The sequence below is a fragment of the Kogia breviceps genome, chromosome 6, assembly GCF_026419965.1.
Source record: "Kogia breviceps isolate mKogBre1 chromosome 6, mKogBre1 haplotype 1, whole genome shotgun sequence".
NCBI lineage: Eukaryota > Metazoa > Chordata > Mammalia > Artiodactyla > Physeteridae > Kogia > Kogia breviceps.
Genome location: NC_081315.1, coordinates 110,650,619 through 110,675,442, shown reverse-complemented (window position 1 = coordinate 110,675,442; position 24,824 = coordinate 110,650,619). Strand labels below are relative to the sequence as shown.

The 24,824-nt window shown below is 55.0% G+C and overlaps 2 protein-coding genes across 3 annotated transcripts in view; one reads left to right on the top strand and one right to left on the bottom strand.

Moving 5' to 3' along the window:
* The window catches only part of STX18 (syntaxin 18), a 128,280-nt gene extending 118,565 nt beyond the window's left edge, over positions 1–9,715 (top strand). For both annotated transcript variants that reach the window (XM_059066292.2, XM_067036393.1), the window contains 4 exons: positions 4,228–4,286; positions 5,769–5,838; positions 7,709–7,789; positions 8,470–9,715. In XM_059066292.2, the coding sequence (XP_058922275.1) occupies positions 4,228–4,286; positions 5,769–5,838; positions 7,709–7,789; positions 8,470–8,565 (306 nt within the window). In that variant the 3' untranslated portion in view covers positions 8,566–9,715. The remainder of the gene's footprint in view (positions 1–4,227; positions 4,287–5,768; positions 5,839–7,708; positions 7,790–8,469) is intronic.
* The window catches only part of NSG1 (neuronal vesicle trafficking associated 1), a 31,820-nt gene continuing 16,386 nt past the window's right edge, over positions 9,391–24,824 (bottom strand). Inside the window, exons 4-5 of the mRNA XM_059066296.2 lie at positions 17,966–18,076; positions 9,391–11,252 (exon numbers count right to left, since the gene is read on the bottom strand). Of these exons, the coding sequence (XP_058922279.1) occupies positions 11,052–11,252; positions 17,966–18,076 (312 nt within the window). The 3' untranslated portion in view covers positions 9,391–11,051. The remainder of the gene's footprint in view (positions 11,253–17,965; positions 18,077–24,824) is intronic.

Here is a 24,824-nt window from a genome sequence, read left to right as displayed (position 1 = left end):
AAAACTACAGTAAAGAGGATTAGATTAAAAAAGGATTTCTTAACAATGTATTCACAACGTGGATCTGTATCCTTTAAACCAAATTATAAACCCTTTTGGGGGACCCTATTTGAAAGTCGGACTGATTTCTGAATGGAATAAAGCAGTTAAATGATACTGCCTGACGTGCATGTAACACACAACACAACGTCTTAGCCCAGTACCATATGAGCGTTTGAGCGTTTATTAATTTATGCTGCCTCACGTGGTAGGAACTGTTGCTGGCCCCCAGGTCCTAGACTCTTAACCATGATGCCTACCACTGCTGTTGGGCGTCTGCACTGAGGGAAAGCACTGTGGGTTTTTTTGGGTTTTTTTTGTTTGTTTTTTTGTTTTTTGTGGTACGCGGGCCTCTCACTGTTGTGGCCTCTCCCATTGCGGAGCACAGGCTCCGGACGCGCAGGCTTAGCGGCCATGGCTCACGGGCCCAGCCGCTCCGCGGCATGTGGGATCTTCCCAGACCGGGGCACGAACCCGTGTCCCCTGCATCGGCAGGCGGACTCTCAACCACTGCGCCACCAGGGAAGCCCAGCACTGTGTTTTGCTGTGGGACCTAAACAGTATAGAGTGCGATGGCCCAGAAGGACAGGCTGGCTGCTATCATGCTTGCCGGGCCCTGCCTGCCCGCCTCCTCCATCATCCAGGCCTCTCATCTCCCTTTTCCGGGACTCATGGAGATGGAGGACATGGCAGGTGTGTCTTCCCAGGGCCTGTAGGTCCCCCTGCCCTTGGTGCTGATCGTGGAGCTGAGGCTGCATTCAGCACTGCACCTTGTGAAGCCCCTGCCTGTGTGGGCTGCCAGTGAGCCCCAGGGAGCGCTGTGTGCCTGTGCTTCTCAGGCCTGATGAGAGGGTAGGAGACAAGTAGTGGCCCTATAGAATTTGAAACCAGGGAGGGGGAAGGGGCCGTCAAAGCATTTAATGACTCGTTTTGCATATCCAGGGTCTGACTCCTGAAGAGATTAACAGTAATTAACATTTATCGAAGTGAAGTTGGTAAGCAGCTTCCACGGATTAGCACATATCTTCCTCCTAACAACCCTATTAAGTACTACAATTATCCCCAGTTTAGTGATGAAGGCAGAGACACAGAGAGGTTAAGTTACCTGCCCAAGGGCATACAGTTTAGAAGATGAAGGAGCTGTCCCTCCCCACCCTCAGGATCAGGCAGGAAAGGATAAGAATAACCAACCATAACTGTTCACAAAGAGAAACTGACAGGCCACACAGAAGGCCAGTGACTGGGCTAGGGTCACCCAGGAAGTTCCCATGAGGCCACAGGAACTGGGCCAGCAAAGCCCCTGGCATACCCCCTACCTCCCCCGGCAGCCTGGCATTTGGTGGCTCCCTGCCTTACTCAGCGGGTGAGAGGTGAGGTGTACAGGTTTGCTGCCCAGACGATCTCGGAAACCTCCCTGCAGCCTGTGCAAGTGAATGCGGTCAGCAGCCTGGCCTCTGCCTAACCTACCAGACCTACCAGAGTGCAGCCCGAGCTCGTTAAATGGCTCCCTGTGGGAAACAGGTTTTGTTGGGTTTTTTAAATGCAGTTTCATTGTTACTCCCAACCCCTGAATGGAGGCTGCTCTTCATAAATGTGGTCGGGCAAACCTCTCTCCTCAGCAGTTACCACTGCTTGATCCCTTGAGGCATTTGTTTCTCTCACTTCCTCCAGGAATGGGGAGTTTCTCAGGTAGCATCAAGAACCCATCGGTTGGAAGGAAATCAGAGCCAGAATCTGATCCCACTCCTGACCCCGCTAACAGGAGCCCTTCAGAAGTAACAATTACCAACCAAAAAAAAAAAAAAAAAAAAAAGAAGTAACAATTACCAAGAGGCTTAAAAGAAAGCCAGGTGCCCTTAAATTGGGGAGGAAACAAACAGAAAGCTGTGTTCCCAAGGGCCATTTCCTGTAATAAACCACCTCAAACGACCCTAGTTAATTTTGTTTAGGAACAGTTTAAAAGCATGAAAAGACTGTAGATTTTAAAGGGTAGGGCCATATTATCCGTAGAAAAATTCAGAGAAAATGTCCCCTGCCAACCCCGCCCCCAAAACCTGAGTAAAGTACCTGAGAGAAGTAGTCAAATTAGCACCCACATGCTGAAGTAATTGTATTTTTTCATATATATCAGACTCTTAAGTAACTGTTGACAGTTAACAGAGCTGATTCTTTCAGACTCAAAAGTGATGCTTTTATTCCCTTAAATAGCTTTTTTGACACATAATTAGAAAGGTAGGCAGCCTGCAGGTTGCCCGGGCCCTGCGGGAGGGTCCCCACCTCCTGGAGCCTCGCCAACCCCGGCCTCTGAAGTGGCCTGGGGTGGAGTGGAGGCCTCTGTGCTTTGATGAGCGGCTCGTGCTGGGAATCCGCACCCTGTCGTGTTTTGGGCCCTGTGCTGGGCTTGCGGTCCAGAAGAGAAAGACCACCCCGTCCAGGAGGAGAGCCAGACCCCGAACAAGCGTGGGAGTGCAGTGATGGAGGCAGAGCAGAGAGGCTTTAAAGAGAGGGGGATGGTAGAACATGATCAAACCTGCCCTGTTGCATCTGAGGACTAAGAAGGTGCCTATGCTGGGTTTCTAGGGACCAGTTGGAGTTCCCCAGCCAGAGAGGATGAATCCACCTTAGGCTGAGAGCTAGCCTGTGCAGAGATGATGTGGGGGATGGCAGGAGATGCCCTCGGAGAGGTCTGGGGGGTGGCCGGCTCGTGGACCTGGCGTCAGACCTGATCTGCAGGGGGCAGGGGCAGGGCCGGCATGTGACTGACTGAGATGGAGGGCAGACCGAAGAAGACTATGAGAGATGAGGGCGGAACTTAGATAGCAGGGAAGGAACGAGTACAGCAAGTGTGCCAAGTAAAACTGGCAGAGTAGGAAGGGAGGGTGCCAGCGGAGAGCCTCGCGGAGGGGCTGGAGGGAGAGGAAAAGGACTTGACTTTGAGGAGGCCCTGCTAGAGGAAGCCTCCCTGAGTGACGGGGCGCAGGAGTGAGCAAGGCGGTGGTAAGGGGTGTGGAGGGGCCGGCGGGCGTAACAAGGTTGCTGCGCGGGCAGGTGCAGAGGTGAGAGCACAGCCCCCTTCCCTGGTGGACCAAGCCCCTGCTTGGTGTGGACAGCGGCTTTTTCCAATGTGTGTGGGTGCAATACGGTTCCCACCTGAGCAGCTCATAGTCATGCAGACAGTTTGAGACACGCACAACTCAGTGCAAGGCAGAAAATGGCTAATATTCTAAGGGATTTTGAGAAGATACCAGGCCGTGGTTAGAAAAATGAGAAATTACCTTGAGCTCCAAGGCCCAGAACAGTATCATGGAGAAGGTGGCATGTGAGCTGGGAACATGTGGGACCCGTCGGGGAAGAGACAGAGGAGTGGACATGTGAGGACTGAGTCATCATCATGGACAACAAGATAGGGGGAGCTCCTCCTGGTCCCACACCATGGCAGGGCTTCAGATGCGTGCCATCCTCGCGTTTGTCCACTATCGAGCTGGCAGGACAGCTGGGAGAGCAGATGTCCACCCTGCAGCGTTAGATCAGCTCTGATGAACTCCCCGGGTGCTGGGGTGGCGTTCTTACCCAGACTGAGCTCCAAAGCCTGGTGCCATCCCAAGCACCGGGGATGCAACTTCTCCGGCTCCCGGGCCTCTGTCCCTGTTGTGGCGACTGGCCGAGGCCAGGCTCTGCAATCAAGACTGAGTCCCAGTGCGGTCCTACCACTACCCTGATTCAGCACGGCCGTGCAGCCTCACTGCTCCATTTAAAGAGGACGATATCAGGAGGTCGTGAGGGCCCAGAGGGAGAGCAGGGAGGCCAGCCTAATGGGGCTGACCCACAGGCCTCAGCCCTCTCAACCAGAGTCGGCTCGCGTGCTTGCAATTCAAATGAGTGAGATGTAAAGTCCAGCCACAGGTAGCCCCATGAGTGAGATGTAAAGTCCAGCCACAGGTAGCCCCGCTGCACTGCGGGGTTTTATTTTCTTCCTAAGGCCTGGCTATCCTCACACGAACACTCAGGGTCTTCCAACAATGCTGCCACGATCCATGCTGGAAAGAGGGGCTCTGGAGTGATTCTTGGAGGGCGGATCAAAGGTTTCTGCACAGACACGCCTTGCTCAACACTTGCCTTTGGCTGTCTGTGTTGCTTTGAGACTCTAGTCAGTTTGTAGTCATCCTTAACGTGTTTGTTTCCTTACAGTTTGAACAAGAAAATCAGCGCCTGATTGGTGAAATGAACAGCCTGTTTGATGAAGTGAGGTATGTGTATGATTCCTTTGTGCGCCGATGGCCTAGTTTACAACTTTCCCCAAAACTAGGAACTTTATTAATTTACTCTGGTGCCCAGGCATCCACATGTGGCCCTTGGGCCAAATGTAGCCCCCCTCCCGCCATTTAGGGGGTCAAGGAAACTGCCTGAATTCACTGACTCCTCTCGACTTGTGGGCCTGTGAGATAACCCCACGGGCTGCTACGAGGCTCCCAGGTGCTGCTGCCCCATCCAAGAGGATCGGCTTATGATGGCAGATGACACCAAACGTAATGACCACTGCCACGTGGGGGCTGGTTACACTTAATTACTCTAAGATGAAAGGGAGACCTCGTGAGGGACGGCTGACAGAGGGAAGCCCTGCAGATGGCTCCACTGGGTTCCGGCTGCTCCCTCACCAGGGGGATCAGCCACGCAGAATGTCCGTGGCCGTGGCCCACACAGGTACAGTTACCAGCCCTCCGGTGAAGGCACTCAGGGCTCTTGCCCTGGGAATGCCGGGAGCATTCTGAAAGGATGCGCCACACTGTGGTCACTTTCCAAAAGAAGATGCATCCCGACATCGCACTTGCGCAGCCCTGGAGACCGAGCGCAGGCGTTTCCCGCTGACCGCTGCCCCCGGCTCTTCCGCCGTCTCAGGCGGGTCTCCCAGTCCTTCCTCATAGACGGCGCTCTCCCCGCCCTCACCCCTCCTTACTCTTCTCCCAAGTCTCCTCTCCTTCCCTCACCTGGTCTGTGGGGGACTCGAGGCCCGAGCGACACAGCTAGGGATCATCTCCCCATCGAACATTTCCGCTTCCTCCTGGGCTGGAAGCTCAGCTTTAGCTGAGCTTTAGCCTGTGCTAAAGCAGCTGTCAGCTCAGCCTCTAGACATGCACCCCCTGGCCCGCCCCAGGGTCACCCTTGCTGCCCATGAAACGGGGAGAAGCCCGCACAACTTAGTTGCTGATATCCCAGCGTGGGATGTTTTCAGCCAGAATCAGGTTTCCTTTCAACAGGGAGTTGGGTTGAGCGGTGAATGCACTCTTCCCCCTAACCTGCTGAGAGGTAACAAAGTTGGGTGACAACACATTCTGACATTTTCTCTTGAATGCCCCCCATGTGTCACTGTGTTGCTAGGACAGGGCTCGGCATTAAAGGAGACTTTGCTTTGTGTCACTGGACACAGCTGCATGCCCCTGGCCCAGGCACTGGCTCAGGAGGCTGGGCCCCGGAGCCAGCTTATGCGGGGGGGCGGGGGGGGGGTTCCAAACAGTCCAGTATGCCTCAGTAAGCTGAGGGATGTTAAAGGGGAACCAGTATGGAGAGTGAATCTTCCTCTGCCCGTGTTCTCCTGCCCTGAGCCTGACGCGGAGTCCCCTCCCTCTCTCATGCCTTCACTTAGAAGAGACGACTTCTTTAGAAATGTGTGACGCTGCTGTTAAGATCACCAAGTACTAATAGTTAATGTGTAATCTATTTTTTTTATGAAGGCAAATCGAAGGGAAAGTGGTTGAAATTTCCAGACTCCAAGAGATATTCACAGAGAAGGTTTTACAACAAGTAAGAAAAAATATAGTTGTTTTAAAATTTAGCTTAAAACGGGGATATACTAAGATCTCGGGACTTTTCTTCTGAGGTCGTTGGGCCTCTGCAGCTGTGTGCCCAGAGCCTCCCCTTCCCTGGGAGCAGCCTCTGCAGTCCGGAGCAACTCTCCACACACCCCAGCCCTGTGCAGCAGAGCACGTGGGGGAGGGAGGCAGCTAGATTTTGGTTCTGGATGCCCTCCCTTTTCACTAGCGTGTTGCAGGAACTATTCTAATATGTATCTGCTAAGCCTTCACTTGGAAGCTTGATGGCCGTCAGTTCAGCCTCTGGACACAGAAAACAGCTCAGTCAGATGTCTCCCCCTCAGAGCACCCACTTGTCCTTAGAGGCAGCTCGGTGTGGCGGGAGGATCTCAGAGCCCAGGTGGAGTCAGACAGACGGCCCCCACCCGGTTCCCCGTCATGCGTCGTGTGACGTGAGCACTTTCCCCCTCAGCAAAGCGGGGCTGAGGTCACCTGCGTCACTCTCAGGGGTGGCGAATGGGATCCGGGCCCCCTCAAGGGTCTCAGTCCTGGAACCAGGAGCCGTTGTTGTTTGTGGGCATGGCTGTGGCAGACCTGGGTAATGCACTGTTCACTAGCGCGGCCACAGCCAGGGGCCAGGGGCCTTCACTACAGCAGGGCTGCTTACATGCAGCAAAGTACTCTGAGCTCCTGGGGCCCAGGTGCACTAAAAGCCCTTACTCTTCACAACCATTGCTTCTGTGCCTACACTCAGCCCAGCCACTGAGGAGCACTGATTGCCCTTCACATTTGATTCTCAGCTGGGGGCTGGTTCTTGGTTAGGAAGCAGCAGTCCCTGGGTCCTGGACATGTGCCCCAGGGGGTGGCAGAGAGCCACTCAGGGCCCCACCCTATGTCACCCCCAGGGCTCCGGACCTCGACCTGGGAGGGATTTGCAGAGCACAAGCTGAGCCCTGCCTGGCTCCCTTGAGGTTTCTAAGACCTGAGAAGAGCTGAGTCTGTCTGGGCTTCCTCATCTATGTTGCAAGGTGGTTCTTACCCATCCTCTCATGGGAACAGTGGTGTGGTCAGCCAGCTCTCACTTGGAGATTCTCTAAAAAAGCGAGATTTTGGAGCAAAGCAGTCCTTGGTCCTCAGGTCCTTAGACTATGTGGCATTCACTGCTGGGAATCGGATGGCTGAAGGTCGATTTCCTCTCTGCGGTACTGTATCAGTCAGGTTTCCCTAAAACCCACACTCGTCTATATTCCCTCCCTACCGCCTAGAGGGAGAGAGAGTCCTGCTCCTTAGACCTCAGTGTGGTTCACAGCCAGTGCAGGGGTGCAATGGTGGGTGATTAGCCAGCCACTCCTGTGTAAGCCCAGGATCCCATGTTTAAGCTTTCCAAGTATTTGGAGTAAAATTTTTGCAAACATCCTGCATACCATTTTGATTTTTAAGTTTTAGCTTTTTTTTTTTTTTTTAAGAGAGAGAGAAAATGGTGGTATACAAAGTGCCATTTTGAAGCTAGCATGTATGTTTTAGAGCCACATGTGCTTTGAAGCCCTTGGCATGTGGTGGCCACTCTGCGATTGAACTCTTCCTGTCCAGCGAGTAGAGGAAGGCGGCCAGCCGGGGTGGAGGGAGCACAGGCACCGGGTCCAGTCTCAGTCCTGCAACGTGGGTGCTGTGTGACTTTGGGCTTCTCTATGCTTTAAGCTTCCCTCTTGCAAATGAGAGTGTTGCCTACCTCTTGGGTGCTATGAGGACCCGTGGGTTCATGGTGTGTAAAGCCCCAGCACTTAGTAAGTGGCAGCTACTATCGTGACGTACACTCGGCGAAGGAGGTGGCGGTTGTATTTATCTGTTCCCTTCCCCAACAGGAAGCTGAGATTGACAGTATTCACCAATTAGTAGTAGGAGCAACTGAGAACATCAAGGAGGGCAATGAAGACATCAGAGAGGTGGGTACTCTTGGGGCACCATGTCTGATTTGGAGGGGCGCTGAGTCCAGTCAGTGTCCACCCGGTCAGGGCCACGCGCACAGGGCTGGTCTCAGGACTGTGTGCTGGATGGGCCCGGTCCACCCCGCCAAGCCCAGGACCCCACTCACTGCCCTTCAGAGGAGCCAGCTGGGGTGCAGGGGTCCCTCCCTAAGTCCGGGCTGGGCCCCACAGAAGAGGATTGTTGGACCCAGAGCCCTGGTCGCTGTTTACAGGGCCACCACAGTAGACTCTGTTGAGTGGACTTTATCTTCTGAGTGCAGTCCTCAGGTTTGGGTTGACGTGGGACCGTTCTTGGACCACCACTGCCATCGCACTACTAGGAAACACACGTCAGGGTAGTGGACACACGCTGTCATCCTGTCTGTGTGGGTTTAACCCTGGGGTGGACATGAGCCATTTTTCCTGGGAGAATTGTGCATGGTCTCCACGTGATGACTAACCAGAGAGGGAGATGCAGCCCATTTGTCTAACAGACTTTAAACCCACGTTTTGGTTTTGCTTAATAACTAAGCCGTCTGTGCAAGGTAAGCATAGGCTTGAGCAGTCCACACAGTTACAGCCCCGCAGGGAGAGCATGTGCAGACACACGCGGCAGCTGAGAGCCTTTCAAACCAAACCCCCTGTGCCCCGCCCCCCAGGCCATCAAGAACAACGCTGGCTTCCGCGTGTGGGTGCTCTTCTTCCTGGTGATGTGCTCCTTCTCCCTGCTCTTCCTCGACTGGTATGACAGCTAGGCGGCCACACCCGGCAGACGGCGCGCCGGGTGCCCTGTCGTGGTCCCTGGCGTCGGGGCCATCGGTGGGGAGGGGGCACTGAGATACGTACTCACAAAAAGGACACCCGACTTGTGGTTTTAAGCCCATTTAGTAGCTGGAAAAGAAAACAACACAACTAAAAGTGGTCTGCGTCGCAATCCTGCGGCCAGAGGGAAGGAACCGGGAGGGTGATTATTCCTGCACCTGACGGGGCTGCCCCGGGGGAAGCGGGGCACACGGGCCTCCTGCTCCACCGACGTCTCAGGCTTAGAGGAGGCGCCGGTCTTTCCCTCCTGGTGGCAGCAGGAAGAGTGCTGGCCAGTAGCTCCTCACAGCAGACGATGGGCTGTTTCCTGTGGCTTCTTGTCTGCCTCAGCCGACTGATACACAGACTCATCGTGCGGTAGAAAAGATACCACCTTCACCCTGTGAGTCTAGTGAATACAACAACTACAGCCATTTAACGTATTGTTGGTGGGTCCAAGGTCAGAAAGTCAGTGCGTGTGTGCCCACCTGCCTCCTGTCCGGGAAGAAGTGTGGGGACGGGGCCTGGCTCCCCCCAGAACTGCTGCCCCCAACACTCTCCTGATGGGTGGGCAGGGGGTGGGGAAGGCCTGACTTGCGGCCACTGGGGCCCACGGAGCTTCGTCCAGAGGAGGACTTGGGCCTCTCCACCCACCCGAGCCCCAGGAACCAGGAACACCTGCTTGTACTCAGGCACAAGGCATCTGCGGCCACGTGTTCAGAAAGCGCCCGGTGCGCGTGGGCCCCCAGGGTGTGGGCTCGAGGGCTCTGCACAGACAGTCTGGGGAGCACCACAGGGATCCTGTGTTCTTTATTTGCACAGAGTGAAAATGTCAGAAGTTACATGTGAATGAGCTTACAGTCAATAAAATACATGTCTCCTAGAAAATACAGATAGGGATGCCTTGACACTGCACTGACATGGGCTGGAATTTGCCGATAGATGATATCTCTGCAGAAGGCGTTTTGGCACGCGGTTATTGCTCTTATGCGTCGGCACAGCTTCACAACATCCATGACTCTATGCCCACCCACCGCTCCGAGGCCATGGCCGTTGTTTCCAACACCCTTGATAATAAAATAAACTGTATGTTTTGGAAACACATTTCAGGAAACAGTGATGGAGTTGGCCACGACCACCATGCTTGTTCGCAACAGATCTTGCACTATTTTGTCATTTATTTTTGATCTAAAAAAACAGTGAAACTTGACATGTCCACCAGAAACAACACATTTAAATAACATGGAAGAAAATGTCCATGAATGTCTTTTTTTTCTATTTAATCATCTTACACACTTAGTTTATCTAACTGGCAATTTTGTAAACATATACTTTAATGTCAAGATTCAGGTTGAAACATAATTGTCTTACAAAGATTGTGAATGAAAATGTCATAATTGGACTTGCAAGGTGCCACGCCAGCCCCCCTCCCAGCCTTTCCTGCCTGTTTGTTTCTCTCATCAAAGGAGTTACATCTGTCCCACAAAATAAAAATTAAGGTAGCCTTGGCTTACCAGCAATTACACTTTCATTTTTCTCACCCAGCTAATTATTTTAAAACTAAGTAGCTAATACGGCTGTCGGCACAAACTTATTCATAATAGATGTGAACAAAAGGGCCGGTAGGTTTCATTCCTACTCAGCCCATCACAGAGCAGACGGACTAGCTACAGGGAGACGGGTTCTGCAGCCTGTGGCCCCGGGTCCCCTCTTCCCAGAGTCCCCACCTCACATGCTCTGCCCCAGTCCACATGCACCGAGGGAAACGTGGCTCCCCTGCCCAGCGGGCACCCTCTGTACCGAGGGGCAGCGTTCTGCCTGCACAGCGACTGCGGCCCGAGCCGACCTGCTGCAGCGCCTGCGCGCTCAGGAGTGAGCACGGGGCAGGCAAGGGCACAACTGCGACCTGATGGCACCTTTCCTTCCTTCCCTCTGACGCTCACTATGGTGCATCTTGGCCACTGGCACTATTGCCATTGGCGGGAGGTGGGAAGAAACGCGCAGTACAGCTTGCTCTTAGCAAAGCAAGGGGTCACTCTAGATATGGCTATGGTGTAAGGTTTGCAAACGGCAAGGTGGTTTAAACAAAAAAAAAATCAATCCCACAAAATGCATCATTTATCTGAAGTCTGAACCCCTTGCATATCCAGTGTAAATTTATTTTTTGACAGCATCCAATAAATCCCAGTAAAGTCGCTAAATTAAGATTCTTTACCATGGAAAGTGGTGTCAGAGCTCTTTAAGCAATGCTGATATGCACTCGATTTTATGCCCATGGGTGGTCTGCAGCAAGCTGTATTTGCAGAGCAGCATTAGCAAACAGAAGCAGTTGCACCATACATGAGTAACCTCTAAATTATCAGTAATTATATCTAATGAAATGTCCCTCAAAGTCCCTTTGTTACCTTCAAGTGACACTGTAAGGAACCTGCCCATCTCGCTAAGCGGATTTCTCAGCAGCCTCAGTCTCCTGCTCTGAGAGCTTCTCTTCTGACAGAACTGACATCCACGGCGACACCGAGCGGGTGATGCTCTGCTTGGCCAGGTTGTAGTGGTTGATGACGGTGTAAAATTTCTCCCGGGCGTTGGAGTCTTGCTCCGTGTAGTAGCTCTCCAAGCCTCCTGGGATGCACTGGGTGTTCTGCAAGACAAGCGGCCCCCTGAGACGCATGCACCGATGCAGGAGGGAGGCCCCTGAGTCTCCAGGCAGCACCCAACCCGTGGTCACTGAGCACCTCCCTGGGCTTGGAGGAAACTCAGAGATGAGCTGACTGCCTGACACTGACTGCATGGTAACAGGATGGACGTCTGTACAAGGCCGTGGCGACGGGGCTTACACAGCGGGCCTTCCTGCTTCTTTAAAGATCTTACACTCGTTGCCATTTATTTTAAATCTCCTAGAAAACAATGGAACTTTTGACATGTCCACCAGAAGCAACATATTCAAACAGTGAAGGAAGGGAGTCAGAAAGGCTCCTGGGAGCAGGGGTTGGGGGCACTTGACCCAAAGGAGCCGGTCCTCGGGGCAGGAGGACGGGGACGCAGGCTGAAGAGAAGCCGGCGGCCGGAGCAGAGGGTGAGGAGCCGCAGGACACTAACGCTAGCGAGAAGGCAAGGGTCGGGGGGGTCAGAACACACCACCTGCAAGGGCCTGGTAGGGAGCTGTGAGTGTGACCTGGAGATCCAGAGAGCCCAGGAAGCCACGAGGACCCCATGAGGGCACTTGAGGGTGGGGGGCTCTCGGGGGGCAGCTGTCCGCTAAGGGAGAGGCACTTTCCTACAGCCCGTGGAACCCTGGGGAGGCTGGGGGTGGGGAGGTCAGTCCCTAGCTCTCACCTGCTCACCGGGGGTCTAGGGCCCCCCCAAAGTCAGGCTGCCTTCCCTTGTCCATCCGGCAGCCGGGCTAAGCCGCCGCCCACCCCATCTCCACACAGTCACTTGCCAGGCCCTGAGGAAGGGGTGGGGTTGCAGGCTGCACTCTGCCTCCCCCCCCTTCTCCCAGTGGCCAGCGGGCACGTGGGGCCCAGCTCGCGACACGCTTCTCAGCCCTCCTGGCAGCCGGTAGAAGCCATGGGGCTGACTTCTGGCCGGCGGGGTGTGCAGGGCTGTGACCATGAGCAGGTTCTGGGGTCTCCACAGGGAAGCTGCCTGCCCTCCACCGCTCCCTTCTCAGCGGCTTTGATTTGCCTGGAGAGGGACAACACCCTGGGGACCGGCAGCGCAACACAACAGAATCTGGGCTCCAGGAGGACCTCAGGGAGCCCCACTGCCTGCCAGCTGCGGCTTTAATGAGAGAGAGAGAGAGAGAGAGAGAAACCTTCCGTCTGGCGGAAGGCACGTTACCTGTGTCTCTAAGCAACCAAAGCATTAGAGGAACGCCAAGGTCTCCCTGTCCCACAGTGAAGGGAGACTGCAGTTACAAGGGTCCTGGGCCTTGGCTACCTTCACAGCCACCAGGGAGACTTAAACCCGCCCCCCCGCCCCCGCCGATTCCCAGCACCGCCCGCAGGGTCCGGCTAGCACCCCCGAGCAGCATCTCAGCCAAGGCCACCTCGCTGGCAAGAGCACAGCAAGGATTCTACCAACTCCTGGGGCCCAGCAGGACACCCCACTGCTCGACGCGCTCCTCTGCCTCTCTGGGTGAACCCAGCATGGAGACCGTGACAGAGTCTCTGATGGTCACCAGGATGGCCAGTGGCGGCTACTGCACGTGGGTGCCAGCCTGGGATGCACGGGGGGACCTCCTCTGAGAGCCCTGTCCCTGCCCGACCCGGGTTTCTTCAGCCTCAGGAAGCTAAAGGCAGGTTAGCTCTGTCTCCCTGTTAAGGGGCTGCTCCTTGGCGTCTTTCTGCAGACCCAAGGCCCGTCTCCACATCCCAGCCCTGCCACCACACTGGTGCCTTCTGACAGGTGGCCAAGTGCCTGCCGGCCACGATGTCCCCCTGTGAGCTGAGATCTGTCAGTCCCATTTCAGTCACAGCAAGTGAGACCCAGAGAGGGGAAGGGACCACAGGGCAGTGTGGGAACCGAGCTCCAACCCGGGCTTCTGCTCAGTGCAAACCAGACATCGCCCCGCCACCCACAAAGCTGCCGATGGTGACTGGTCAGCCCAAAGGCAGAACAGTGAGAAACAAGGCAGTGAGGTCCCCCCGGGGCGCCGAAGCAGGACTGTACCCCCTGGCAGCTTCAAGTTCAGCTAGCGTTTGTCAGGTCCCGGCCCGGCACACCAAGTCCCGGCTCGGCTCTCAGCTCACCTCAGAGGTGAGCTCCGTCCTCAGGGCTCAGGGGGCTGGGCTGGAGGGGGGAGGTGCTGCCCGGCAGGAGCTGCTGAGGCCAGGACCAGGGGAACCCAGTGAATGCAATGCCAAAGCCTTCGTCAGGCCCTCTTCGGGCACCAGGCGGGCACGTCACCCACCGGACCCGGAGGCCTCCCCACTGTGGGGGTCCATGTGCTTGGTATCAGGAGCAGCCACGCAGGGCTGAACAGATGATTTGTGGACTACAGAAGGAACCACATCTCGGTCTTAGAAGAGCTCCCATTTGAGCCAATGTAGAGGCCTGACCGGGTGTGACCCAGGGCCTCCTGTTCCACCTGTGAGCAAGCTCCCTCTCCGTCCGGATGCTTCTTACAGGGGTCACCAGCCCCGTGTCTGCGAAAAGGAGTGTCAGCCTGAGGTTTACAGGCTCTCCCAGCTGCCCATCGGGTGCAGAGCTGCTCAGGCCAGTTCTGGGCCAGGCCCTGGGGATACCACAGGCCCTGCAGCCCCATGCCCACCCCGTGGCCTCCAATCAGGATCCAGCTCTGCTGCTCACACTAGGAAAGGGCAGGTGTGGCCACTCGGCAGAGGAAGGGCAGCGCTACCTGGCGAGGTTACTGGCGGATGTGATGGCGTCATGCCTGGTCCAGCCCTGGCCCACCTGGCTGCTATTTCATCACTCGTGGGTCTGGGAGGATGGCAGGTGGTGAAGGAAGGGATGTGGTTTGGGGGCAGGGGGGTTTAGAGAGCTCTGGGATCTGGCAGAGGTTCATAAATAAGGTGAATTTGACAGCAAATCCATCCATCCGCCTCTGTTCCCTGAGCCAGGGCCTCTCCGAGATGCATGGCTCACTGCTGCTGGTTTAGCGAAGATGGAAGGGAAAATAATAAACGCGTGCTTTCCCCGCAGCCCTGATACCGCGCTGCCCCATGGAGAACTGGTCTCCTTAGCAGGTCACTGACCCTGAAATACAGACTAGAAACACCTGCCAGCTAGCTACTTCCAGGAGAGAAATGACAAAGGGGCGCCGTGTGTTTACGGCCCGGCACCGCTCTATGCAGCGTATCTGTGGGCTGAGGCCGGCAGGAGCTCACATTACAGGTGGAGTTCACGTTCTGCCTGAGCCTCGGTTCCCTCGTCTATAGAAAGGGGCTGATGAGTCACCGCCCGGGCTGCTGTGAGGACTGTAGCCAGCGCAGCACAGCAGACAGAACAGATTAAAAGCACACAGGGGCACCGCTGAGGTCACGCATGCCCTTCTGTCATCGGCGTCCTGACCCCGGCCACGCCTGGGCACTGGGGAGCCGGGCCGCTCTGCAGGGGCAAGCTGTCTGTTCAGCCCAGGACCAGCCCTGCAGGTGAACTGGCCCCTGCCCAGCAGGCCAGCGGCCACCCTCCTCCCCGACCTGCACTGCCACCTCCCCTGCACTCTGTCCTTGCAACCGGCACAGGGTCTGGCAAGACATGCTGAGGCCACCAACACCTGCTGGGCAGTGAGTGACTCTGCTCCAGGCTAGGGCAGGCCTCCAGGCGAGATGGGGCAGCCCTGCCCTCCAGGCACCCAGGACACACGGTGCCACCCACACAGTGAGGCTGTAAGATGGGGGTGCTGGGGGGGGGCGCTGCGGGGGTGTGTGCTGGAGGGAGGCAAGACCCCGGGGGAAGACGGCTTCCAGGGGTGTCCGGGAGCCACGCGGGAGTAGGATGGGGTGGGAGCTCGGGGTAAGCTGCGACCTGCCCCCTTTGGCTGGAGAGACCCCAGCAGAAACACATGGCAGCCGTGGGTGAGCTCAGGGAGGTCACAGAGCTTCTAACATGAAACGGTAACTGGACGGGTGAGGGAACCCAGGAAAGTGTCCCAACAGCCCTGGCCCACGGCCCAGGAGGCCTAGCTATTAAACCTCACAAGCAAGCTCCCCGAAGGAAAGTCAGTCTACGAGGAGCACCCAACTGTAAACACCTTGTAGGGTCTGGGGCAGTTTCCTCCCATTATGTTTAAGACCTTTCTGTAACACTCATCCAGTGACTTCATGGTTTAAAAAAAAAAAAAAAAAAAAGCTGAAACCTAGGATCCTCCCCAGCCCACATCTGCCTTTTTAAATCCCCTCGTGACACTCCTCAGCTTGGGACCCCCTGCAAGAGGCTGGCCCGCGCCCCTCTGCGCATTCCAGCTCGAGCGCCTGTGCCCATCAGCCCTTCCCTCGGGGCCTGGGGTCAGCAGGCCCGGCCCAGTCTGTCCTCAGCACAAGCCCAGCCCACAGCAGGTCCCCACCAGCGCCCCCCGCTCATTTGGATCCCAGCCCGGACGAGCTCCGTGCTCCCCCAGGAAGGGGTGGCCACAGGCACGCGGTCACCCACGTATTCCTTCTTGCCTAACTCTTGGCAGCATCCACATCATCTGGAGATGGGTCTGCTGGCTTGCTGCCAGAACATGAGCTCCGAAGGCAGGCCCCCGACACATCCTGTGCCCCGTGGCACGCCCAGCACCCCACCACGCACACGGGAGGTGGCAGTTAATAAATATATGCCGAATAAAGAAGGAAGTGCAGGGTGTGACTTTGGGTACGACGTCTCTGTACTCATCTTCCTGTTGGTAAAAGGGGGTCTAATGGCATCTACCCTACAGGGTTTCTGGGAGCATCAGAGATCTTAGTTAATAGCCCCTTGTAAACTGTCGGGTGGTGGCGTGTGATGCACACGTATGAACACGCAGAAAGGAGGGAGGAAGGGGACACACACACACTCACACCTTCCCTTCTCCAGCCTTAGCCCGAGGGCCGTGGGATACAGGGCAGCAGCTCCCCGGCCCTTCCAGTGATGTTCTCCAGGAAGGACACCACCCATTAGATGCCAGTGGAAAACGCCAAGTGCCCAGGGGCGGAACAGTCCTCTCAGGGGTTCTAAATTCCCAAGGCTGGCTGTGCACTGGAACCACCTGCAGAGCCTTTTAAACATGCACACACCTGCCGTCCAACGCTGCTGTGAGTCCGAGGACTGGGCCTCATCTCCCTGGCTCCACCTGGACCAGGTTATCTAGCAGAACCTGGCCTTGCAGGACGGGGAAGGCAGTTTGGGCCCACTCCTGCCTCCGTCTCAGGCACAGAGAGAACGAGCCCGGAAGGAAGCCCTGCATCCTCCTGGTGGGGCTGTGGCCGCAGGTATGGGAGCCGTCTGCCTGGACGAGGACTCCAGTCCCCAGGGAAGTGGCCCTCCGTGCACCCAGCTTCCATCAGGGCGTGGCTCCTGCGTCACCTTGGCTCCTCCTCCTTGACCTCAGGTCCTCCCCCTGCCCCGCCCCCACCTCCCAGATTCACTCCTGCTCCATCCGCAGCACCCAGACTGGTCTAGACCCCCATCTCTTCTCTGGTCGCCTGCAGCAGCCTCCTGTCACTCCCTTCCAATCGGCAGCCTCCCCAGCCACCCCAGTGGCCATCCCATCACCTCCCTCTCCTCCAGGGGCCTCTGGTCGGCACTCCAGTCTGGCCGCAGCCGGCTCTTCCCCAACAAGGACCACGTATGGACCGGCCCAGCCAGCACCTGTGCGCTGCTCCTCCCCTCACCCACCTGGCTCAGCCCTGCCGTCCTCCAGCATCAGCTCATGTGCTGCCCTCCTCCAAGTCCCAGCCCTCTGGATCAGCCTCCTTTAAACCATGGTGTCTCCTGAGCCTCCCAACAGACCATAACTCCTCCAGCCCCAGCCCGGGGTGTGCACGGGCTGGTGGAAGGGGCCGGGGGCTTGCCCCTGCCCAGACGCCCCTCCCCAGGTCCCTGCACGGCGCCCCCACGGGCCTCTTACATGGTGGGCACAAAACGCACGCTCGCCGAGCGCAGAAGGGCTCAAGTGTCAGAAGCCCTGAAACTGTGGAAGGAGGAACCCATACAAGGGCCTGTGTCCCTCACATCAGCAGCACCCAAACCGCAGCTGCCCAGTGGCAGCGGGCGACCGAGCTGTTCTCCTCCAGCCCAGTAGCACAGAGGACCGGGTTCTGCTTTCATTCCAGCAGCGCCAAATCCTGGGGCTGATCATGTTTTCCTCTTCGCGCTGGCTCTGGGAAGTTCAGAACCCAAAGGGGGCCCAGGTGCTGAGTGTATGGGACACGGGAGCAAGTCCACGGCCCGTGCGTTTCACTCCTGCTTTTCCCTTCACCCCACCCCCTCCCTTATTTTTCTCCCCTTAATCCTGCCGCCCCATGTGTCTGCTCCTCTGCCACTTGGAGCCTTTGGGGAAGGAGGCATCACATGAGCGAAGCGCGCATCGAGCGTGGAGAGCCGAGCGGCGTGGGGGGAAGACCAGGGTCTGCAGTCGGGGGTCTGGGGTCGGCCCGGCCCTGCTCCCAAACCCCAGAGTGGTGGTGCAGGTCTTCCTCTCCTGGGACCTCTGCTTCCTGGCATGTCCCCTCATCACTCACCGCCCCCCCAGACAGGAGCCTCCCTTTCACAGGCCATGCCGTGACCCCGCTCCCCTGCCCGCAGGGTCCCCACGAGGAGCTCCCGCCAGGCCCCCTCACCACCCCTGCCGCTCTAGCCCTGTCATGAGTCACGCGGGGGGACGAGGCACAAAGGCATCGGGGGCCCAGGGGTGGGGGCGGGGCTTACCTTGAGGACGAAGCCGTCGGGGCAGGCACGGTCATACTTGTACACCTTGTAGACGACCAGGAAGACGACACAGGTGAGGAAGGCCAGGGTAAAGAGCACCAGCACAGACACCTGTGGGCGGGGGCGGGGCCATCAGCACGGCTGAGGGGGCAGCCACGCAGACACACCCACACACAGATGCACACAGACACACACAGAGGCCCGCGGGCCACCGTACACGGGCACCGTCTCCAGAAGGAGGCACAGAACACGGAACCACCGGGAGGCCTCTGGTGATGAGCGGTCAGCAGAGTCACTTTACACTGGACCACTTTTTGTATCACTGTCATTTTTTCACCACAAGCATGCACCACCTTCATTTTAAATTAGCCATTTCTAGTATTCCAGGCCTTGCATAGGAGCTCGGGTTACAGATAACGATCGGGCCCCAGGGACATCGGACACACCGTCGAGCTGTGGGTGTGAGCTGCCCTTCCGATGCTGCAGGTCACCACAGTGACGCATCAGCCGATGGCTAATCAGATGTTCCAGAGACACCCGAGCCCTGGACACCAGCCCTGCCCTTGACCTGGGGCCAGCTGAGCAGGACAGACAGACCCTCCCGGGCCCCCATCACCTCCACTCTGGACAGTTTCCTGCGTGTTCAGTTAAGAGCCTGTCCTCCCCACCCTGGAGGACGGTCCCCATTAGCATGGGGACTCGGCATTCTGCACCGTGGCTGGAGCACGGGACGTACTCAGTAATGTCGGCAGATGATGCATGACAGCCCATGAGCAGAGTGGGCCAGCGATGGGAGACCTCCCCACTGCAGGGCCTGGGGCACGGGGGACGGAATGACGCTGCATCTGGCCTTGACGGTGCTCCCTGGCTGCTGGAAGCCACTGAGCAGGGGCGAGAGCGCGTCCTAGGCTGAAAGGGCGTGCAGAGGCCCCGCGGGTCAGGTCGGGAGGTGTGACCAGGAACAGCAGGACCCAGCCCAGCCCCACTACTCCCCCTCTTCTCCCCACACGGCCACCCTGGCCACCTGCCACTGCTGCCCGGGCTACGAGTCCCCACCTCCAACCACCCAGCTCATGTTCACTGCAGCCTGGGCGACACCCGTCCCCTCTGTGCCCCCCACCCAGGGAACAGCCCCTCAGACCCCCAAGCAAGCAAGGAGTCTCTGTGTCACCCCCAAGGAGGCCCTTCCTGCCCGTCTCTGCAGTCCATCCCCGTCAACATCTCTGTCCTCTACCCTCCGTTCTTCCCGTGACCCTTCACCTGGGCTGTCAGGGCTGTCATCCTCTCTAGCCACTCCAGCCTGTCTGGACAACCCGCCTGCACGTGGAGCCTGCGTCTGACAAGGGGACACAGGGTGGCGCCACGGCTGCCTCAAGGCACAAAGCACCCACAGGGAAGGTGCCATCTGGGTTCTGGTGGCCGCTATAGCACATGGGCAAAGGACAAGACCACCCGGCCTGGGTGGGCAGCCCGGGGAGACCGCAGAGGCAGCTGAGCATGGAGCTGGGTGACAAAGGAGGCTGAATCTGAGGAAGAGGAGGGGGCAGTGGCCCTGGGGACAACGCGGTGGCAGAGAGAGCCACAGAGTACGTGCGGGGCTTTCCGACGGGGGTGGCAGCCCTGCTGGTGCCCGGCACCCAGGAGGGGCAGCCAGATTCTGGGTAATCACCCAACTCCTCCAGGCCCAGGCTCCTGCCAGCCAATGGCAGCGAGAGGCCCCAGCTTGTGGGGCTGGTGGGAGGGTGGGGGGCTCAACGCTGTGCTGCTGAGGACAGCACCCAGGCACAATGGATGCTCTGGAAGGAAGTGTTTGCTATTGTTGCTGCAACTGTCACCACAGCCATTCCCTTGCTCGCCGGGTCACACAGTTGGCAGATGCAGAGCTGGACTCTCAAAAGCATGTGACAAAATTCAACATGCATTTATGATAAACATTCTCAACAAGTGGGTATAGAGGGAATGTACATAATAAAGGCCACATATGACAAGTCCACAGCTAACAGCATACTCAATGGTGAAAAGCTGAAAGCTTTTCCTCTAAGATCAGGAACAAGAAAGGGATGGCCACTCTTGCCAGTTTTATTTAACATACTATTACAAATCCTAGCCAGGACAATTAGGCAAGAAAAAGAAATAAAAGGCATCCAAATTAGAAAGGAAGAAGTAAAACTGTTACAATTCGCAAATGACAAAGTATCTATAGAAAACCCTAAAGACCACCAAACAACTGTTAGAACTAATCAACAAAGTTGCAGGATACAAAATCAACATATAAAAATTGACTGCATTTCTATACACTAATAAGTGAACTATCAGAAGAGTAATTAAGAAAACAATCCCACTTACAATTGCATCCCCAAAAATAAAATATCTAGGAATAAATTTAACCAAGGAGGTAAAAACCTGTACATTGAAAATTATTTATAAGACAGTGATGAAAAAAATTGAAGATTTTTCTTCAATTTTCTTCAATCTTCCAGTGCTCAGGCATTGGAAGAATATTGTTAAAATGTCCACACTACCACTACCCAAAGCAATCTACAGATTCAATGCAATCCCTATCAAAATTACATATTCATTTTTCACAGAAATAGAACAAACTATCTTCCAGTTTGTGTCAACCATAAAATAGCCAAAGCAATCTTAAGAAGAAGAAAATTGGAGGCCTCATGGTCCTTGATTTCAAACTATATCACAAAGGTATTCAAAACAGTATGGTAGTGGTGTAAAAACAGACAGACTATGGAACAGAGAAGAGAGCCCATAAATAAACCTACTACATATGTATGGTCAATTAGTTTATGACAAAGGAGCCAAGAATATAAAACGGGGAAAGAACAGTCTCTTCAATAAATGGTGCTGGGAAAACTGGAGAGCCTCACGTAAAAGAATAAAACTCAACCACTAACACCATATACAAACATTAACCCAAGATGGATTAAAGACTTGAACGTAGGACCTGAAACCATAAAACTCCTAGAAGAAAACACAGATGATAAAGCTCCTTGACATTGGTCTTGGCAATGATTTGTTGTATTTGACCCCAAAAGCAAAAGCAACAAAAGCAAAAATAAACAAGCAGGACTACATCAGACTACAAAGCTTCTGCACAGCAAAGGAAATCATCAACAAAATTAAAAAGCAACCTACTGAATGGGAAGGAATATCTATAAATCATATATCTGATAAGAGGTTAATATAAAAATATATAAAGAACTCATAGAACTCTAGAGCAAAAACCAAAGAATCCAACTAAAAAAGGTCAGAAGAACTGCACAGGCACTTTTTTTCCAGAGAAGACATAAGATGGCCAACAGGTACATGAAAAGGTGCTCAATATCACTAACCATCAGAGAACTGCAAATCAAAACCATACTGAGATATCACCTCACATCTATTAGAATGGCTATTTTCAAAAAGAAGAGAAACAGTAACACGGTCGGAAAGGACGCAGAGAAAAGGAAACTCTCGTGTAACATTGGTGGGATTGTCAATTGGTGCAGCCACTATGGAAAACAATTCAGAGGTTCCTCAAAAAACTAAAAATAGAACTACCGGGACCTCCCTGGTAGCACCGTGGTTAAGAATCCGCCTGCCAATGCAGGGGACACGGGTTCAAGCCCTGGTCCGGGAAGATCCCCCATGCCATGGAGCAACTAAGCCTGTGCGCCACAACTACTGAGCCTGCGCTCTAGAACCCGTGAGCCACAACTACTGAGCCCACGTGCCACAACTACTGAAGCCCATGCACCTAGAGCCTGTGCTCCGCCAACAAGAGAAGCCACCACAATGAGAAGCCCACGCACCGCAATGAAGACCCAACATAGCGAAAAATAAATAAATAAATAAATATATATATATATATATATATATATATTTTTTTTTTTTTTTTAAAAAGAACTACCATGTGATCCAACAATCCCACTTCTGGGTATTTCTGGGTATTTATCTGAAGGAAATGGAAAAACTAACTTGAAAAGATGTCTGCACCCCCACGTTTACGGCAGCATTATTTACAATGGCCAAGATACAGAAGCAACCTAAGTGTCCATCAATGGATGAATGGATAAAGATGTGGTATAGATATTCAATGGACTATTATTCAGCCATAAAAAGAAGGAAATCCTGCCATTTGTAACAACATGGGTGGGCCCTGAAGGCATTATACTAAGTGAGATAAGTCAGACCAAGTAAAACAAATACTGTTCAAGCTCACTTATATGTGGAATCTTAAAAAAATAAAAATAAAAAACTGAGCTCATAAATACAGAGATCAAATTGGTGGTACCGGAGGCAGGGGGGTGGGGGAAATGGGTGAAGGGGGTCAAAAGGTACACACTTCCAATTAAAGATAAATAAGTTCTGGGGATGTAGTATACAGCATGGTGACTACAGTTAATAAAACAGTGCTGCATATCTGAAAGTGGCTCTTAAAAGTTCTCATCACAAGAAAAAATATTGTAACTGGTGACAGATGTTAACTAGACTTACAGTGTGATCATTTCTCAATACACACAAATATTGAATCATTCTGTTGCACAGCTGAAACTACAATATTGCTATATGTCAACTACATTTCAATTTTTTTAAAAAAGAGTATAGGGACTTCCCTGGTGGCACAGTGGTTAAGAATCCGCCTGCCAATGCAGGGGACACGGGTTTGAGCCCTAGTCCGGGAAGACCCCACATGCTGCAGAGCAACTAAGCCCGGGCGCCACAACTACTAAGCCTGCGCTCCAGAGCCCGCGAGCCACAACTACTGAGCCCGCGAGCCACAACTACTGAAGCCCACGCGCTTAGAGCCTGTGCTCTGCAACAAGAGAAGCCACCACAATGAGAAGCCCGCGCACCGCAATGAAGAGTAGCCCCTGCTCGCCGCAACTAGAGAAAAGCCCGTGCGCAGCAACAAAGACCCAACGCAGCCAAAAATAAATAAATAAAATAAATTAATTTAATTTAATTTAAAAAATTAAGAAGTATAATCTCACGTCTTGGAGAGACATGCATCCTTAAACCTATCCCTTGAATCAGAAGCCACGTGGAGTTTGGTTCACAGCACCCCATCTGTTTAGGTATAAAAAGAACCCCCCTCTTTCCGCAGGACCGTGGGGAACCACCTCCTCGGGGCCATCCTCCTGGAACCTGGCCTGGGCGTTCCATCCAGGATTCCCGGGCCCGATGGCCAAGGAGCTCACAGAACTGAGAACTAAGAACACAACAGCCAAGGGAGAAGGCAAAGGAAAAGATCCCCGGAGAGTCAGCAGGAGGCATGGGGCATGGCAAACCCCAGCTCCCAACGGCGGGCTGTCCCACTCCCCCTCCACGCCTCCGTGAACCCCGGGCCTCTCCCGGGCCCCAGAGTCTGCTCGGAGCTGGAAAGCACCCTGTGGGGAGTGGGGGGAGGAATGTGGGTTCACATTTCCCTACATGGCATGGTGTCCCCTGCAGTCACCACGGCCTGAGAAGCGAGCTGCAGGCCTGTCCACGAAGATCCCCCACTGGCTCCGAACTGGATCCTGGCTCTGCCACCCGCACCTGTGCGACGAGCAGGTTGCCTGCACATCTTGTCTCTGGAGAAGGGACAAGGCCTCATACTCTTACACGTTTATCAGGAGAATGAAAAGCTATCAAGGGCTCGAGAGCATGTTGCCAGCCCCACGTGCTGCACCCCGGTCAAGGCTGAATTGTGCCCCGACCCCCCCGCCCCCACAAAAAAGTGGAAGCCCTAAGCCTGGAACCTGTGAACGTGACCTTATTTAGAAATAGGGTTCTTGCAGGTGTGATTCAACTAACTGAGATCATTCGGGTGAGCCCTAATCCAGTACGACTGTGTCATGAAAAGGGGACATCTGGACACAGAGGTGCACGCACATGGCCACGTGAAGACGGAGGATGGAGTGATGCACCTTCAAGCCTTGGAAAGCCAGGGGTTGCCAGCAACGCCCCGCCCCGCCCCGCCCCAGGAGCCAGGAGGAGGCACGGAAGGGTTCGGCCCCGGAGGCTTCAGAGGAAGCACAGCCCTGCCGGCACCTCAGTCTTGGACCTCTGGCCTCCAGAACCGGGAGACGATGCATCTCTGCTGCTGGAGTCCCCCAGTCGATGTACTTTGTCCCGGCAGCCCCAGCAAACTAATACAGCCCCCCACACCAAGGCTGTTTTAGGCCCTGAGTGGTCAGCACTTGCTCACCTCCCCTGAAGGTCACCCTTGTCCCTTCCCCAGCATGGCCAGACTGGCGGCCTTCCCTCCTCCTCACCAAAGCCCTGGCCAGGCCCACTGCCTCCCGGAGGGCTCTGGAACGTGCCAGGCTCTCTGGACACCGAGAGCACATGTGTCCCCCCATAACCCAGGATCTACCATTTCCTGAGTCAAGTGAAATGAAACTCTGTCCCAGTTTGGAGAGTTTCATGAACCTCCCTCACCTCCCACCCCCATGAGACAACTAAGAATATTCCAGAACAGAATGTGAAATCACTTAGCCAGACATACCTGTTTCCTCCAGGCCCTGGGAGTACCCTCTGGCTTTCTCTACATGGACACGCCATGGCTGTAAGCACCCTGGAGAGTCCCGATCGCCCGAGGTTCCATCTTTCATCGCCCGAGGCTCCATCTTTCAGCCAATTCTGAAATACTCTGGCCAAGAGACAAGCCACGCATCCACTGCCCACTGTGCATCAAGGGCCCTGGGTTCTAGGCCTGCTCGGCCAACACACGCAGTGACTCTGGAAAGGGCATCTGTCCCCTGACCCTCGGTCCCCTCTCAGCTGTGAAGGGGGAGAACCCACATTTACAGTGGGGAGTCCAGGAGACCCAGGCAGAGCAGCCCCTCACCGAACAACATAAGCCCCACTCCCTCAGGGC